The sequence below is a fragment of the Diadema antillarum genome, unplaced genomic scaffold (assembly GCF_040938485.1).
Source record: "Diadema antillarum isolate AM-2024a unplaced genomic scaffold, OU_Dant_1.0 seq00000688_RagTag, whole genome shotgun sequence".
Lineage (NCBI taxonomy): Eukaryota > Metazoa > Echinodermata > Echinoidea > Diadematoida > Diadematidae > Diadema > Diadema antillarum.
In genome coordinates, this window is record NW_027271593.1 from 495,323 (window position 1) to 514,514 (window position 19,192).

The 19,192-nt window shown below is 41.0% G+C and overlaps 1 protein-coding gene across 1 annotated transcript; it reads left to right on the forward strand.

Moving 5' to 3' along the window:
• The first annotated feature begins 10,988 nt into the window (after nucleotides 1-10,988).
• Nucleotides 10,989-18,730, forward strand: LOC139737268 (uncharacterized). Its single transcript, XM_071647945.1, has 13 exons — nucleotides 10,989-11,189; nucleotides 11,674-11,862; nucleotides 12,397-12,588; nucleotides 12,900-13,094; nucleotides 13,319-13,486; nucleotides 13,845-14,403; nucleotides 14,664-14,831; nucleotides 15,287-15,628; nucleotides 16,015-16,126; nucleotides 16,495-16,657; nucleotides 17,096-17,249; nucleotides 17,753-17,915; nucleotides 18,481-18,730. Exons 1-13 carry the CDS (start codon nucleotides 10,989-10,991, stop codon nucleotides 18,728-18,730), a joined length of 2,856 nt encoding a protein of 951 aa, XP_071504046.1.
• Nucleotides 18,731-19,192: the final 462 nt, after the last annotated feature.

Sequence of the window (19,192 nt, forward strand, 5' to 3'; positions counted from 1 at the left end):
TAATGAAATTTTCAGGAGAAGCAGATAATGACACAAGGAATTGATATCACATTTTGGTAGTGATTTATATCACCATCTGGATCCTGTATTTTGTTTTGTATTTTTGAAGGAGTCTTTATCATTGTGAAATAGGGCCAACAAATGAGGGAATTCAATCTGTTTGAGGTGCGCATATACATGATGCACCATAAAGCGCACACTTGAGGTGCAGAAGGAAGCTGAGGCAGATACACTAGAAAGGATTCTATAGCACTGGGGAAAATACAGGGGCGATTTTTAGCATACATGTATGTGTACATGGGTGGAAATGAGCTGCTTGGCAGAGGTTCAAGCTCTTAAAGTGCATTTCTGGTTTGCTACTGTATTGAAACGTTTTGATACACTTGCTGAATTTTAGTACCACCAACACCTCGTTTTGTGTTTGGGCTTGTATAATGATTTCTTCAGTAGTTGACCCTTTCTTGTTTCCCTGTGGACCCGGTGATGAGGTCTTCTAATTCACATCATCCTCTTCCATACATTTTAATGCTTTAAATACAGTGTGAATCCAGGTTGATTGTTGCTAAGTTTGACAATGCCTGGGGCATGCTTTCTTCTTGTAATAAACGTCCTTCATCATAAGATGCTCATAAGATTTCAACATGTTCGGACATCAGTACACTGTCAGTGAATGGGTAATTATAGGAACCCTTTGAAATACAATGCAAAACAATGCATTGACTTATCTTGTTCTAATACTCAAGTCAAATAATGTTTCATTTGCTGCCTAGCATGAGGATGTTTTCTTAGGAGGTGGACTGCTGTGCTTGGGTAGTCTTATTAACCCTGGGCATTGTTTTCTTTTATGTTGTTGTCAAACATGCTGACTTTTGAAAGAATCAGAAAAATATTGATGTAGGTGGAGCCGTGCAGTATTCTGCATTGACTCCTGTGTGTACAGTGCACTCCCACTATAACAAACACGGTTATAATGGAATCCCAGTTGCAATGAAGAAAAAAAAAATCAGGCCCCAACATTATCAGCTCAATGTTTTTTTTTTAATTGTTTATTTGTTCGGTTATAACGAAAGTTTGATATAACCAATGAAAACTGCCGGCCCAGATGGCTTCGTTATAATGGGAGTTGATTGTATAATACTTTGAAGGTTTTGCAGCTGTATCAAAAGTGATCAACCCTAAAACCCATCCTTTATCCTGTATACATGTACTTGTGAATGTGCAATGTTTTAGTGTGATGCTGTCAGTCTGTCTTGTAACAATCATTTGGTGTACTGGGCATTCCAGTACATGTATGTGGATGTGTGCTAGAGATGTCATTTTGAAGAAGAAAAAAAATCAGACAGATGAATAGTTTTGTTCAATGAGAAGAATAAAGTGGAATACATGAATATAAATTCTGTGAAGATAATTGTCTTCTTCTTGAGAGGGAACATAAACTTTAAGTCTCTATTGTAGAAATTGTAAAACTGTTTATTAAGCAAAGCATTAAAACGTGTGGGAATTTATTTAGTAGGCAGAAAACCAGGTGAAAGAAAAGTACATGAGAGTTATAAGCAAGACATCTATAATCATGATAATCATCTATAATCAACCTTTTGCTTGAGTAAGAGGAATGAAGCTTTCCTTTGATGTCATCTCAAGCACAATGCATGTATGTAATTATTGTAGATACATGTATAGAATAAAGGTTTTTTATTGCTCATTTGTGGTGGAATCCTTCATGGTTTCTGTTTGGTCTTGAGTTATGAGAGGGAAAAATTACGGTCTTTTTAGTGACTTCAGTGTAAAAAACATGGTGATATTGCTAGAAGAGGATACAACGTTCAGAAATGTACAGAATGCATACAAATTCATCTTCTCAAGTGAACTGTACTTACAGTTTCATAAAACACCCACACACTGCATTGTTACGTGACAGTCAGCATACCTCACCACAGGAATTAATTAAATGAGTGTGTGCATATGTGCGTGTGTGTGTGTGTGTGTGTGTGTGTGTGTGTGTGTATGTGTGTGTGTGTGTATGTGTGTGTGTGTGTGTGTGTGCTTTCTTGTACGTGTGTGTGTGTGTGTGTGCTTTCTTGTACGTGTGTGTTTGTGTGTGTTGTGGGAGGCTGGGCAGGGGTGTCTGCGTGTTTTACTACACTTTACGCAATTCGTACCTTTAAGGGACCTGTTTCATAAATCTTGTTATCAGTGACAACTGCCACATTTCTATGACACATTTGCTCTCAGCCAATCAGATGCAAGGATTTCAGTAGCTTGTAACAACTGTAACAACTTGTCACTCAGGGGTGGATCCAGGAATTCTGGAGGGGGGGGGCATGACTAATATTTCTGGCGGCACTTCTGGGTTTCATTTCATTTTTTTTCTTTTATTTCTTTTGTTTTTCACGAAAATAAAGGGGGGGGGGGCGTGCTCCGATTGTGCCCCCCCCCCCCCCCCCCCCCCCCCCGCCAAATCCGCCACTGTCACTGATTACAAGTTTTATGAAACAGGGCCAAGTTATAGTACCATACTATGTATTTGTCCAGGCTTGTATAGCAGAATTTAATACATACATCATGATTCTTTATTCACCTCTTCTCTCACCCTTTCCCTCAGTCTTTATCTATTAATTTGTCACCCCTTACTCTACCCTCCTTCCCCTCTCTCTCTCTCTCTCTCTCTCTCTTTCTCTCTTCCACTCTCACTGTCTTTCTCTTTCTTCACTATTGCGATAATCTGATGTGTCCAAGCCTGTGCAATAGACTCTCTGTAATGACTTTTTTTTTTTTTTTTTTTTTTGTGGCGGTCGACATGATGCAGAAAACTCGAATTTGAATCTGCATTTATGTGTGTGCAATGTCCCCTGATAATCATTTTTGCTTGCGAAGCCAATTTTGCCACTTTTGTGTTTGTTTGCGTGACTCTGTCTTTTGTGTGTGTGTTAATGATACAAGCAAGATGATGTGGTTTGCATCAATTTAGGGGCATTGTTAATGTCAACCTTTTGCAAAAGTTGTAGGAGGAAATGATTTGACTTATGTCGGTAATTAATTTGCTGCATTGTTCTTAGGGACCCTATACTTCGAATTCATCTTTCCATCTACTGCATTTCTCAAACTGTAATTTCAATTTTCACATTGCGAGAACACTTCCAGGGGAAAAAAAAAATCAAATTTGGATAATGATGATTTAGAGTCGTTGTAATAAGTCATGATACGTTACTTTCAAAACATTTGGAACCGTCTTAGCTTCTTCATTAGACAACAAGCAATGTTTGTATCCTTGAATATCCTGTTCCGGTATTTTATTGGCCAGTCAACTAACTGAAGATAAAACGAACATCAGCATTCATGCTTGACGTTACGTTATGCTTACGAAATGAATGTCTTGTCATAGTTACCACATCCGTCTGGTCATGTTTAACATCCATAATACCATGTTAAAAGTGCCCTAACAACCATGACCTGTTGACTTCTACTGACGTAAATAGGGTGCTACACATATCACACATTCTAGATTTGTTGAACCAAAATTTGTATCGCATATTTTAATCACTTTTTTTTTCCCTGAGCACACTAAACTTCTCCCCCAACATAATTATCTTGCCTTTTGTGATGCCATCAACAGTAAAGTCTGGTGAAACAAGCGTCACGATGCCTATCAATGTTATGCACCTTTACCATGACTCATGCACAAACGCTCGATAGTGCGACAGTTCTCGTAGAATATATAACACATCAGAACCTTTTAATTATGATGGTCATTGGTGTGTAGAAAATAGTACGTATATGCCAGTAAGAACAATGTGTACGTAGGCCCTACACAGTGACACTACCTGCCTTACTATTGTGAGTAGCTTAATTGTTGCACTCTTTTTTGGTAAGATGCATACTAATATGCTTGTATCAGCTGTTTTTGCTACTAATGACATCACGAAGGACAAGAAAAATGAAAAATTCGTGTTTAAAGACAGATACATATTTCAATGTAACAATACTTGAATAATTTGTTTGATGAAGACCTAGCTAATCACATCAGCAGAAATCAAACGGGACCATAGTTGGAAGTCGCATTACATCGGAGAAATAATCTGTCTTCGGTGACGCCGCCAAACAAGTTGTGACGCTCTTGACAAAAATGTGTTTACGTACAAGAGTCCATGGAAATCAGTGGAAAAGATGTGCTATTGTTGTATGTCTTATTGCGTGGTCTTTTCTTTGACTACGGACGATTATTGTCTGTCTGGCACATTATTATGTGGTCTTCTCTTTGACCGACGCGGAATGTTGTGGTGGTATAGACTCTCGAAGGTCACTGGACGAGCTGCACCCTGACATCTTTTGTTATAGTTATCCCCTTCCCCTCCTCAGTTACATACACGATCCACACGCACACATTTAAATCGTATATGCACACACGCACGCTCACACAAACTCGGGCATGCAAATACATTGTATTACCCCCTCCAATTGTGTGTTATTTGTCGTAATGAATGTCCTCTGTCTTTTGACCTAATGATTATCCTTGTTATTACCACATAGCTTAGCTCCTTGCCCCATCCACAGAGATCAGCCCGAATACAACAGTGTGACGCTATACCCGGCGCATTTTGGCGCTCTTCATGGTCGGCGCTTTTCAATGTAAATCCGGGCAATATTGTCCGTCCGTGCACAAAGCCTTTCTCGTCTAGTGACGTAAGTAAAAGGTGAAAGCCCCCAGACTTCGATTGACTTGTATACACGTTGGATTAATCTTCCCAGGGAGGCGAGAAAGAGATCTGACGTCTTATTTTTCAGATTACTCGCCAGAATATGGCCCTGGGAATCTTTGAATGCGGCATGCTCTTTATCCGACAAGATTATGGAAGTGGTTGAAAAGATTCAAACTCTAACAATTTTATGACTAAAATGTATATCTAATTAGCTATTATGATATACCCTCATTTGTATAAAAAAAAAGTGGGAAGCAATGTAAAGTTAGGCAATGGAACCCCAACTAGTAGGCTTATTGCGGTACTATTGTAGGCCTACAATGGACTTTCACTGTAACAAAATTATTGGGAGCAGTTGTTTGTTTTATTTGGGTATAAGATTTTAAATTGTGAAAAAGAAATGAATTTTGACCTTTAAGACGGGAAAACTAAGTTAAAAGAAGGTTTGTAAGATCAATTTCCTTCATGATAAAAGTCCATTGTATTATATTATGAATTACGTAGTGTTAAGAGTGTAAAGTGTGTATGTGTGTGTGTGCATGTTTGTGTGTCTGCATGCATGTTGGTATCTTGTGCTATTCTCACCATGCCGCAGCGATTGATAAACATTATGATAAAACGATTGATAAACATTTCAATTAATTTCTTTCTCCATTTTTTCAATTTCCAACAAAATGCAAATATAGTAAAACATTTACATGTACATGTAATATGTATTTATGCAAAATCACACTGTGGTGAGGGGAACACTAGATGTGAAAGGAAATACAATTTCATACAGTAACTTTTATATAAGTACCGAAACAGAGTTATTGGGAATGGAGGGGACTGCTGAATTGCAAAGCTTGTTGTTAATTTGCAGCCCCCTCACGAACAATAACTACTTACTGAACTGAGGCAGATTGCCTAAAATATAAACGAAAGAAACAAACAGACGAACACAAAAAAGCAACAACAAAACTCACACGCTTAGTATACTCACACAACCACGAAGCAGCTCTCTGATAGAAAGAGGAGAAGCGTGGAAGGAAGAATGGAAAGAGACTAGAAGGAAGAAGAGAAAAAGGGACAGGGTAACCATGGTAACGGAGAAAGGAAGAGGAGTTATACAACTTACTCGAGGCATAAGATGCATTGCTATACAGCACATAATTATTACTACAGGTCTATCTATGAGATACAAAATCAAACATCATTTGGATTTGAATTTCGGCGCAACAAAATCGTAAACTTGAAGTGCGATGCAAGCCGCCTCTCTACAGTTGAGTTTGATTTACGGAGTGAATATCACATGATCAATAGGTAGATGACATGGGGTATGGTTCCTTGTGAAGTCGGAAGTAAAAATGAGAAGCTAAGTCACTTTCAGGGGTATCCGGGTGAAAACGAATTTCGAGAATATTTTCAATTACTTTCCTATATGAGCTTTAATTCGTGCTTGTTAGTCCTACTTAATACAATCAAGTCTTCACACATATTGTTAACAAAACCAGTCTACCATCAAGATGCCGCATGACGTACATTGGAGCTATTGATTAACCCTGGGATTATCCCCCGCAGACAGAGACTGTGGCTGCCTTGAAACGTCACCGCTCACTGATCCATGTCGCTTCCGATTGGATGTATGCTGACCAATCAGAGATCGACAATTCGCTGTTCACTAACGTTCTTTCAAAAGCGAAATCATTCGTACGGGGTGACCCTGACCGAAAGACACTCCTATGACATACAATTACTCTGACGGTGTTGGTATGTTAAGCATGCGGTTTTTCATTCATTTTATGTACTTGTTGTCGTCACTATCAACGTTTGTGTCATACGAAACATGCTCGACGTCCCGAAAAACCACGAGAAACAGGATTCGTGTCATGCCATTATCAGGCCTATATACGCAACTTGGCGGAAAGGAAGTTATCAAGGGTTAGCTTTGATACTAATGATAAAAAATGAAGAGTGATGTGCATGTCAGGGGGGGGGGGGATGCAATCAGGTAAGGAAACTCCGTTTTTTACCATTATGTCGCATCCAGATGGTCATCTCACCTGTTACGTTGACAATGCAAGTTTAGAAACAAGAAAGTTCGGGATTTGAATGGAGGGAAGTGGTTCCCAAATTACTCCTCATGCCTCAACTGGTTTGAAAAGAGGGCGATAACCATCGATAATGGTCATAACTCATAACTTTTTTTTTTCGGGTCCAAAACGTCTCCACACACTGATTTCTACAATACAATACGGAAAGTATTATTTTAGCTGAAAGTTAGATTATAACCGGTGTAAATTCTTTGTCTTGTAAGGTAAAAGGAGAATACTATTGAAAGCTGCTTGACGGTATTAATACCATAAAGAGATATAGTTTTTTGTGAACTACACGTATCATATAGAATGAAATGATTTCCCTGCGTATAAAAACAAAAACGAATACAAGTATGACAAACGCCATAGTGCCGAAATACGCAGATAGACCTATGCGGTTGTTCCTAGAAACCCTGCATGGTAGTAATGATTATACATGTATAGGCCCAACTATATCTTAAGGGCTACCGAACGGAAATGTTATCTAATTCCTAAGTTACCACATAATAAACGAGCATAGAGACATACAATCACTATTATGACAATGTATTTCATTGCGTAACAGTTACAGGAATGAACGGAAATGTCATTTCATCATGAGTTACCACATAATCAGCGAGCATAAAGGGACATTATAATTATCAAGCATTTAATTAGTGACAATTACAGGAGTAACTTCATGAAGGCGACTTGGTAAGAAGAGCAAAGTCATGGAGAAAATTCCTCGAAATCTGCATTAAAGATAAAAGATAAAGAAGTTCCGAAATAAAAGGTTTCATCGCATGAGAAGTTAACTCCTTTCTTGTCAATTTAAGATACTTGTTGTTGTTGTTGTTGTTCATTTTCCATCTGTGAAGATGGCTGGATAGCCCATATTCAGCTACACTAAGCTGGTCTTCCATGGGGTCCAGTTGGATGTGGAGTGGGACCACTTCACCGGGTTAGACACCCTGCTCTTTTCGATGAATGAATGAAGCGGGATCTTTTACGTGCATGAGCTGTGACTCTCTCATACACGGGACCTCCATTTTATGTCCTATCCGAGGGACAGAGTGTTTTGCCTCTTGCTAGAGGGACGGTATGTTTACACACAACATTGCTCAGTCCAGACTCGGGTTCGAACCCGGGCCGCGTGATCGTGAGGCAGACGCGCTACCGACTGAGCCAACTCACCGCATGTTTAATACTTGCTATTAAACATGTTAAAAACAAGGAAAATCGGAAGAAAACATGGAATTTTTTTTTGTAATCATAACTGCAAGCATATTCCTTGTTACGCAACAAGTAAAGTATCATCGGAAAAGGTTTATTTTGCTATAATGATGACCTTACTTTAAATTTCCATAAAAGTGGCACTTAAAACGTTTTGCGATCAAAGTCTTCAAATAGAGATAAGTTTAAATGACTTTTGCAGTTTATGCTGCGTTTACACGATGTTCCCGGCGGCCAAGGCAGTCACGTTTCAGGCCACCGTGGACAAAACGGGAAGGACGTGATTCAACGCGGGGACACGGGGTGGACAAACGTGACAGGCCGTGATTGCCGTGGATGCCGTGCCATACTTTTTAGATTGTCCAAAAAGAATGTCACGGCAGTCGCGGTGCTAATGAGAAACCTTGTAGGCCATGATAAAACGAGGTGAACGCAACAAACACCGACGTAATATGCCGTAACAAAACTTGGAGGTGGCCCGTTTTTGTTTTTTGTTTTGCTTTGTTTTTTTTTTTCCCCAACCGAGCGAGGACGGGAACGAACAAGACTACAATACGAAAAACAGGAGAATCTTCCACGATATTCTACCCACGACGCACTATATACGTTTCGGACAAAGGGCTGCCGTGGCCGCCGGGAGCATGGTGTTAACGTGGCATGGAACAACTTTTAGTCATACTACAGCCATTTTCTACAGGAATTCAGAAGACCTGCACAAAACATTCCCTCATATTGAGATGCATGATATCGCTAGTAAACATTGCATTTTCTTACAACCTACGTGATACAGGGTATATAAGACATCAATGAAAATACAAGGACAAAATGAATTACCACAATTACAACATGATGACATTGCAATTGTATTGAGTTTAGAACGTGACATTACATTAAAAAAAATGTCTAGATGAGCACGTCACATTTCCAGATTTTAGATTATTCAATAAACGGGTGACTTGCAATTTCGATGGAGATGAGTAATATACATTCTCAATTATGAAAAGTTTAGAAATGGTCACTCCCATAGACTAGTTGATGCATTCAACACAGACCTATGCGTGAAAGATTTTTAGTATTGTTATCGCTCAATGGGAGGAATTTATGTCACTGCCATCAACGTCTGCAACTCAAGGTAACATATGCGATAATACGCCTCCGCCTTCTTTTGTTTCTAAATTATGTTCGTCACGTTGATTAGCTTCATCGTGTTGTTCTGACCACATCCTTATTTCGCCATCATTGTTCGTGTCTTCTTCTTCTTCTCTTTCTAGTCATTTCCCCTACACCCTCGACTTGTTGTTGTTGTTCTTGTTGTTGCTGATCTTCTTCTTCTTCTTCTTCTTCTTCTTTCTTTCTTCCTTTTTCTTCTTCATTATTTTGCTCTTCTTCGTCCCATTCTTCCTCCAGATTCTCCTGTTTCTCCTTAATATCATCCATCTTTATTCTTCTCCTATGTCTTCTTCTGCTTCTTCTTTTTCTTCTTCACTTCCATTTCTTACAAGTCATGCTCTTTGCTCTCTCGTATCTCTTTTCTTCTCTTTTTCATTTGCTTTTTTTTTCTTCTCGTAATGCTTTGATTCTATAAATATTCTGATGCTTTTCTTGTCTTTTCGGAATTTCGAGGCCTGGTTGGTTTGTATTGGAAGTGCCCGCGATTGTGTGGGCGGCCCACTGTAACGTCAAACCATAGAGCGAATCCCTACGTGACTTTGTCTTTAGAACTTTAATTAGACCTTCGCTATTTGCTTTTTCACGCTACATCGGTAATTCCGGTAGGCGTCGGGTCACATCCTGTTGAATGCCTGTGTGAAGGAGAAAAACAAATATTTTGCGGTCTCATTATGAATGACTTGTCATAAAATGTTCGAGTCTTATCACAAAACAACAGAAAGGACTCGAATTATATATTTTGAACCCACATGATTTTAGAAATCGTGTAAAACTCGAGTTGAACACTCCAATAGAGTGGAGAAAACCTTTGGTCATGCGTTGAACCTTTAGATGGTTCTACACCTCGTTTAACTAAAATATTGATAAGAGTAAAACTGTTTTGATGCCCAGGGACCTGCACGGTCAAACGTCCCAGGGTATGTGTTTACAGATCTCGAAAGACGTCAGCAAATTTACGTTTGCAGAGGCATTAAATATGTTTTGCGCCCTTCAGACACCACCATCACTACGTCAGTGCCTGAATTGTTACGTAACAATCATCCCTCAGATCAATGGCTTTTCTTTGAAAACTTTATCGAAAGTGCACTGGAGCGCCGCGCTCTGTTCTCTTCGCCTACGTCGAAAGACCAACGGAAAAGGCGGAGTCTGACGCATGTGCAATTATAATGTTTGTCTCGAGGATCCTAGACAAAGGAAGCTGGTATTGTCCCACCGAGGACAGGGACCGCTCGGCCGGAGGAGGGAAGGGTATAAAAGGGGAAGAGTTCTGGCAGTAAGGCAAGATTCTACCACAATATCCTCTGCTGGTCAGAGGGAACACATCTCTGGAGCAACAAACGACTTTAGGAGCGGACAACTTTCGACTTAGCACCTGTTTCTACCAAGACATCACGAAGCACTTTCTTTGGTCATACCAGCGACTGTTTAACGTTTGAATCAAAGTACTAACCAACTTACTACCTCGATTATAGTTATTTCTTTTCTCGGCACTTAGACATCCTCAGAACGGTCTCAACTTTGAAACTCGTGAGTAAAATCATTCCACTTGTTTGTAAGTTTTCAAGGAACTACTTTTGAAGCATTTTAAGACTTTATCTTGGTTAAATAGGAGTCATTTCCCCCAAAGCCTTTATTGTATGGTTGTTGTTGTTGTTGTTGATTTTTTGTGTTGCTTGCTGAAAACCTGAAATGATGTCTTATTTTCATGTTAAAGATGACGGTGACGGGTGATGTTACAACATTATCTCTCTACAGTGTAGCTTTAACTCGTGTCGTTCTTTCTATCATTATTTATGTGCCTATCTATTGGTTTTACCTCCATCATGTACAGACTATGAAACCACTAGTCCTGGTCTTCACTCTCTTGGGCCTGGTCTCCCACCACTGTCTGGCGGAACGGACCATAGTGGAGCACGCCTGGCCTGGCGCCTTCAAGGGCCAAATGACACTAGCTGTGAATGATTGTAACAGCGCCATCAACGGCGAAGGCTGGTCTGTCACTGTTGTCTTCGATCAACCGGTATTCAACATGGATGTAAGTTACAGAACAGAGAACATTTACATAATACTGATTCTGGCATTGTTGTTATGGTAACTACTTGTAAATCACTGTGTTATTGGAATTAGATGTTATCAAATTACGGTAATGAATGAATTGTTAGATACATTTTGGCCACTAGTCAAACATTGCTCAAAAAGTGCGCACAAGTAGTAAGAAGTTTTCAAGAAGAAAGTGTTTTTGATCAAACCATTTTGCAATTACGTTCTTCTTCGCTCATTATTTTGAAGACTAGTAACATGTGAAGGTTTTGGGTATAATAAGAAAAGCAATATTGCATGTCCATAAACGAAGAGTGTTAAAAGAAAAGAAATCAGAATTTGAAACAGTCATGACATTCTTTTCCATTACCTTTCGTACATCGTTTAAAAAAAAAATCCGCTTGTCTCGACGGGACTTCCAGAACTGCTTTCACTTTTTAAATCTTCTCCATTTCGTTATCCCTGTCTCTTCCCGTCAGATTTGGGCAGCGAATGTTCTGTCTCGAAGCGCAGACAGCCGTACGTACGAACTAGTGAACAAGCAATGGAACGCAGCGATCTACCCGAACACGTACCTCACCCTCGGTTTTATCGGATATCGAAGCCAGGGGGACTCCGATGGTACACGTGGTACGGCAACACTCAATGACAACGGACTTTGCTCTCAGGTAAAATCACATCCTTTTTTTAATACATCATCTATTCCTTCATTCAGCCGCCTTTCATCTGTTTCTTCTTCTTTTTTTCTTCGTCTTATTATCACAACTGTCATTCTAATCATTATCACAAAGTGATATAATGTTCAATCTTTTTATCATATCTTTTTTAATTATCTTTTTTTTTCTACTTCGAAGGATATGAGCGGGGCGGGGGCTTCGGTAAATGATTGTTAATGCTTATTTTCTTTGATATCTGCACCATTTTCACATCCTGTTCTCAGCCAGGGAAAGTTGTTTTGATTATCTCATGGAGTTAGTGACTTAGAGTTTAGATATATATCGCCTGGTGAGGTCATTAAGTTTAAGAAATAACCGACTTAAAGTTATTAACCCCATGAGAGTAAATTAACTTCCAGCATCATCTGATGGAAATTCAGTTCAGTTGAAATGATGAAATAATGGAAATTATGATATTGAAATGTTTGATACAATAAATTGTATCCCTGCATTAATATTTGATTTGTCTTTTTTCAATTTGATCAGGGCTCAGACTTCTCCAGTTCTCAGAGTCAAAGCCAGGTCGACATCGACGAGAGCAGCTGCGACGTGGAGATGGAAGTTCTCGACGAGTGGTCCAACAATGTCAAAGGTCGAGTTCGTCTGCCAATCACGAGCCGACTCCAAGGGGGCTGGACCGCCACCCTGGCTTTCTCTTCACCCATCCAAAATCTTCAGGTGAGTTCCCTCATGGAGTTTTATTTTCTTTCGTATTGTTTTCTTTTTCTCCTCGGCTGGTCTATTTGCCGATATTGAGTTCATTCGATGTAGTTTCTGTCAAAATGACGTTGTTGGGCTATAAGTGACTTCAGACTTTAAGTGTAATGGTCACTCCGTGTCCATGTTGTGTGTGACCAATTTGTACTCGCTAAATACTCGCTAAATCTCACAAATTATTGAAGAAGTTTTATTTACAATTCATTTTAATAGAACAACGATTTTCACCGGTTGCTAAATTTCTTTTGTCACTACGTTGACGATCATCGCAGATCTGGACAGCATCGATCCTCGGCATCGACAACAACAACCAGGTCTACCAGCTGCGTAACCAACAGTGGAACCCAACTCTCAACGTCGGCACCATCTACGAGGCCGAGTTTATTGCAACTTACAACTCAGGGGCAGCCCCAACCTTTAACTTTTTGCTGGAGGACCACCCCACTTGTGATGACATCACGTCAGAGGTGAGTTATTCATGTCTGCTGACTCTCCAACTTAAATACCCGAATGGTAGGCAAACCATACGAAAGCCAATATCCTCTGTGCTAATGCCTGTATGTTGATATGAAGTTAGAGTAGTACCGACCAACCAAAAAGAGGCACTTTAGGAATAAAAAGAGCATAACACTTAACTATTAGCAATCAATCAATCAATCACTAATTTTGTGTCTATGCCGTCCTTCTTCAGGTGTCTTCCGTGGTCGACAACGGTGTCTGTTCCTGCGGCACCGTCCGCCAACTCCTTGACGAGTGGCCCAGCAACTTCAAAGGACGAGCCCGTGTACCTGTCACCAACTCTCTGAATGGGGGCTGGACCGCTGAACTGGAATTTTCCGAGCCCGTGTGGAGCCTTCAGGTAAGCTGTCACTCTTCACTCAGTCGATCAGTCGATAGAGGAAGAGAAATACTACTTTTCATCAAAACACAATGACAAGTTTAGAATAGTTTCCGAACAAGATTGAAATCACTACTCAAGTCGTAGGAAGGCAGGTCATTGCGATGACAATGCAGATATAACGAGATCGAAGATGAGTACGCTTCCGCGTTTAAGATATCAGTTTCCGTTGATATTGTCCAAGGTTTGTTGTAATCATGATAATAGTATTATCAGAGAAGACGATTTCTCTTTTGTCTGACATGGAGAATGATCATGTGCCATGATATAAATTAAAAAAAAATGTATAATTATTTTGTATATCTTTGCACTCGCTTAGATCTGGGTTGCCCAAGTTCAGAGCGTCGACTCAACCTTCACAAGATATACTGTGAGGAACCAGCAGTGGAACAGTAACCTTGCCGCCGGCACTGAGCTCGATGTGGAGTTCATCGGTTCGATCTCGGCCGCCACTCCGGACTTCCAGATCCGCCTTCAGGGACAGCCCGACTGCGAATGCCCAGACTACTACGTTCCCACAACCACCGTGGTCGCCACCACGACGGTTTCGACTACAGCTCCGACGACCGCAGCTACTACTGCTTCCACAACCGCCTCTACGGCTGCTTCCACGACGATCGCTTCGACCACTTCAGCTCTCCCGACTAACGCTGCAACAACGACCAAGCCATCGACCGCTGCCCCGAAAGAAACAACAACCGAGTCTGTTCCCGACGAAGTCACCACGCAAGAAGAAACCACCGACGAGGAGGTGACCGAGCTGGCTGTTACGACCATCATCGACGAATCTACAACCAACGCTATGGATGTCACTACTGAGGGACTTCCCGACGTAACTACCAAGGGACTACCTGATGTGACTACTGACTCACCTAAAGGTACCAACATCAGTCCGCTCTGGTTCTTATATCGTGAACCAAAAGTTTTAGTCTCTATGGTGATACTCTGAGAACCAGTATCTCGACGTTTGAAGTGATGATAAATGTGATTGACATTACGATCTCTGACACAACTGCGTAAAGGTGCTCGTGCATACTGGACGGTTTCTTGATGTCATAGTGTGTGATGTGTAATGTTGGAATTAACAAAATGGAAATGATGGGTAATAATGCCATTTTTGTTGTTTTTCTTCCCTCAGTCTCACCCATCTTTGACTATGACGAAGTCCTCCGCAAGTCCATCCTTTTCTACGAGACCCAGCGCTCGGGGTTCTTGCCCGCCGATAACCGCATCCCATTCAGGGGCGACTCGGCCACCAATGACCGGGGCAATAACGGCGAGGACCTGACTGGAGGCTGGTATGATGGTAAGTCTAAGAACCATATGTTTTCATTAACCTCATCCTCATGTTATATTTACAATAGACTTGATAGTATTGGACATACGTTTAGTTATAAAGGAACAATTATATTGACTGAAGATTGAAAGAATGGCGATGGGTGAGATTCTACCTCGATAGTATCATTTTCTATGATATAATCGGTGATAACAGTTTGATAAGATTTTGTGATGGACTACAATACGATGCTCTCATAACTTTTCTCTCGTACACTTGCAACAGGTTAGTTTTAAGGAAATCATGTATCTTGTACCACCATAAAAAGACCCTGCAAAAGAGAAAAATATTGCATTAAGATCATGTTATTTTGATTGCAATTGAAGGTTGACTCACACCTGTGGATATCCTTATCTACCCCCTCTAATTGTTGTCAGGGGTGTCATTAACGTTTGTCGTCTTGCCTCTTTAATGTTGTTTATCAGCTGGAGATACGGTCAAGTTCGGTCTGCCCATGGCCCAATCCGCGACTCTACTGGCCTGGGGTCTCCTGGAGTACGAGCAGGCCTACGTTCAGTCAGGCGAGTACGCCAACGCCCTCGACAGCATCCGCTGGGCGACCGACTACTTTCTCAAGTGCCACGTGAGCGCCAACGAGTTCTACGGACAGGTGGGCGACGGCCACTTCGACCACTCGCTCTGGGGACGACCAGAGGAGTTGACTGGCCCACGACCGGCCTTCAAGCTTGACCCGTCCAACCCTGGCTCGGACCTGGCCGGAGAGACGGCCGCAGCACTGGCTGCCGCATCTATCGTCTTCAAGAAAAGTGGTGAGTGTGAAAGAAATGTAGGATGGGGTCCCGGCCGGCCACATTTTCGTATAGTTTATAGAATCAAAAACATGCTCCATCGATTATTGTTATCCTCATGCCAGCAAATGCTGAACAGTTATACAGTTTTGTTTTGTTTTGTTTTGTTTTGTTTTGTTTTTTTGGGGGATAGCGTTTTTTAAGAGATAAACATATTTGTATCATAAAAATGATGAAGCCGCTCAATACATTACTTACTGGCATAAACTCTGCTGTCTCGACAAGCAACGAAGTGATTAATTCAATAGCTGTTCTCTCAAAACAAAGTTGTTCTTCACTCTTTACGATTACTTCGGCATAATGCACTAATACTCTTTCGTTCATTCTGTATTGTTTTAATCCAGACGCCGCCTACTCAGCAGATCTGCTCTCCCACGCACAACAACTCTTCAGCTTCGCCAAGAATTACCCAGGCATCTACTCCAACTCAATCTCCAACGCCGGCTCCTTCTACCCGTAAGTTCTCGTAACACGGATGCTATTTCTGAAATACATCAATATATTTGCACTGGCAATCTTTCAACAGGTATGCGTTCGTTTCTTCATGAAAATCTTGGAGTCTTTATTCTTCCCTAACAATATACACCGTTGTATGATAATACGACAAACATTTTAATTTGTAAAACATTTGGGATTTGGTGAAAAGATTAAAAAGAAACCTTAGTGCGAAGACTTAACAAAATGAGAGCACGCAATGAAAGTCAAGCTGCAGGTCAGGAACTCTAACAGATTTTATCCTGATAAAATGCTTGAAGATATAGGCGTCCATACCAAGATGTATGTCATAAATCCATGTCGATATCCTTTTGTGTACATTTCCACAGATCATCGCACTACCATGACGAGGTCGGTTATGCCGCCGCCTGGCTGTATCGCGCCACCAACGACCCGATCTACTACACGGAAGCCGCTGCGCTCTACGCGATCCACGGTCTGGGAGCCAAGCCCTGGGCCTTCGACTGGGACGACAAAAAAGCTGGTCTCCAGGTCAGTTCAGGGACATTCTTAAATCAACACAAATACGAACGTCATATATATCAATGCACAAGGGGTGAAGCAAGTAATCCAAGTTCACGTCTTCATATCATCCTGACATAATGTTAAGAGGACGTTGTTTTGTCTTTCTCGGAAAGTGGCAATAGCGAGTGAAATTGTTTTTCACGTGTTCATGTGCCATTCTCGGGCCTTCTGGAGTTTCATTTTGTAAATAGTATCACAATGTCAAAAATAACTGAAACATATTGTCTCTTCCTTATGTTGATGTACGTCGTCTGTGGCCACCAGCCACGAATCATTTGCGATTATTTCAAAACTGTTGAGATACCGTTTTTCTATACACATGTGCTTGTGATAGTAACGGGTGAAGACTAATAAGCTCCTTCTTATAATTGACATAATTTTTGCATTGTCTTTGTTGTTTGACAGATGTTGATGTTCCAGATGAGCAGCGGTACAGCCAAGGCCTCGTACAGGGCCGCCGTAGAGACCTATCTTGACGGCTGGCTGAGGGGCGGAGACGTCACGTACACTCCAGGCGGCCTGGCCTGGCGGGCTCAGTGGGGATCACTCCGTTACTCTGGTAAGACATTAAATTCATGTAGTGCGTTTGATGGAATGTTTTATTCCAGTGTCATATAATGACATATATATACAATGAATCCACAGATATTAACATCAGCATGAATTTCTAACAACCGCAAAGTCTGATATGGGACCCACTGAAAAAAGAAAATATTGTTGAAGGAAAGGTCATTGAATTCTACGATATAAAAAGATTTTAGAACTAATACAATCAAACACGCTTAGATGGATTATTATCTGTGCCATGGATTCGGAAAGTCGGGTATTCTTTCTGGTACGTTCATTCTCCAAACAAAATTGTTAAAAAAAATAGCGAAAAATACGAAAACAAAGAAGTAATCAAAAGGGATCGCCGCGATGATTTGTGTATAATCATGATTTGTGATATGATTATAATTATGATATGTGTATATGATCCTTATTGACTGTCAATTAGCGATGTATGACATTCATAAATCAGACACTTATCAATCTCCCTTCCCACTTCCTCTTTTTATGCAGCCAACACCGCCTTCCTGGCTTCCATCGCCTGTAGGGAGGGGCTGCGCTCAGAGTACTGTGAATTCGCCCAGGAGCAGATCCACTACATGCTGGGAGCCAACGGACGCAGCTTCGTTGTGGGCTTTGGTGTCAACCCACCCGATCGCCCCCATCACGGCTCCAGGTGAGAGTCAGACCGAGTGTGTACCGCTCGACCTCAATACACCTACAATCAGTCGTTATGTTCAAATAGTGCTTAAATTCATTTGTCTAGATTTCCACAGGATTCCATGTGCGATACTAATTGCACTGTGAACTTACAAAAATACGAAAACAAATTAAACTCAACTTCTCCTCCCAAAAAGCACACCTTCGTGAAATTATGCGATTTGATATGCAGTGTATATATTGGATAACCACTGCACTGTTTTTCCTGAGGAGACGAATCATAAATTTTGGTTGCATTTTCCAGCAACTTCATGTTCTTTTTTTTATGTTTCCCTCGCCCTCTCTCTTTCTCTATCCAACATTCTCTGTCTGTAGCAATGAACAATGCCTGATGAAAATACGCCTTTTTTTTTTAAAATTGAGGATTTAGCCACCTAGTGCATGCAGGCTTGTATATTTTCTTATTATCATCAAAAAGCTTACGTTTGTGATAACAAAAATTAATACCATGTACTTCTAGAAATGTTCAAAAGACAATTGAATAATTGGTTTGTCTCCTCTTCTATCTTTGTGTGGAACAGTTCTTGCCCCGACCTGCCTGCTCCCTGTGGATGGAACGAGTACAACGCCCCTGGCCCGAACCCTCAGGTCCTCTACGGCGCCCTTGTCGGAGGACCCGATGTCAATGACAACTTCGTCAACGACCGAACCGACTTCATTCAGAACGAGGTGGCGTGCGACTACAACGCCGGTTTCCAGTCGGCTGTGGCCGGCATCAAACAGCTGCTGATGGACGGTCTGGTACCAGCAGATCCTCGAGCTCTTCTCTAACTCGAAAACATCGTCTGCAGGTGGAATCGACATCGGAAGAGACCACGATACAACGAAGGTCTATAAATGAGATTTTACTCATTTGACATGGGACAGTTCGTGTCGAGATGGACTATGTCTTTGTATTTGTGTGTTTGCCAAAGAAACCCCCTAATACACACTATACACTCACATTTTCTTTCATTCTTTGACCTCCCAAGGAGTTGTTATTTGAAAGGGCCCCAATGTATCAGTTCAGTTACCAGGAGTGTTTTCGAGAGGAGTGAAGGTAGACGGCTGGGTGGATGACTCACTGAAGTTTTCGAGGGACTTCTTGATGAAAAGAATGAAGAGATCATCGGTAAAAGAAACATGACAGTAGGAGAGCCTCACCGAAAGTTTTTAATCATTTTGAAGTGCATTTTTCTTTAGATATGACGTAACACGAAAGTTAAGAGCAGTCTCCCAAATATCGTTGTCACT

Coding starts and splice junctions, on each gene's coding strand:
- LOC139737268 (XM_071647945.1), top strand. CDS start 10,989: ATGAAACCACTAGTCCTGGTCTTCACTCTCTTGGGCCTGGTCTCCCAC. Junction 12,589..12,899: donor CACCCATCCAAAATCTTCAG/GTGAGTTCCCTC, acceptor CGATCATCGCAG/ATCTGGACAGCATCGATCCT. Junction 13,095..13,318: donor GTGATGACATCACGTCAGAG/GTGAGTTATTCA, acceptor GTCCTTCTTCAG/GTGTCTTCCGTGGTCGACAA.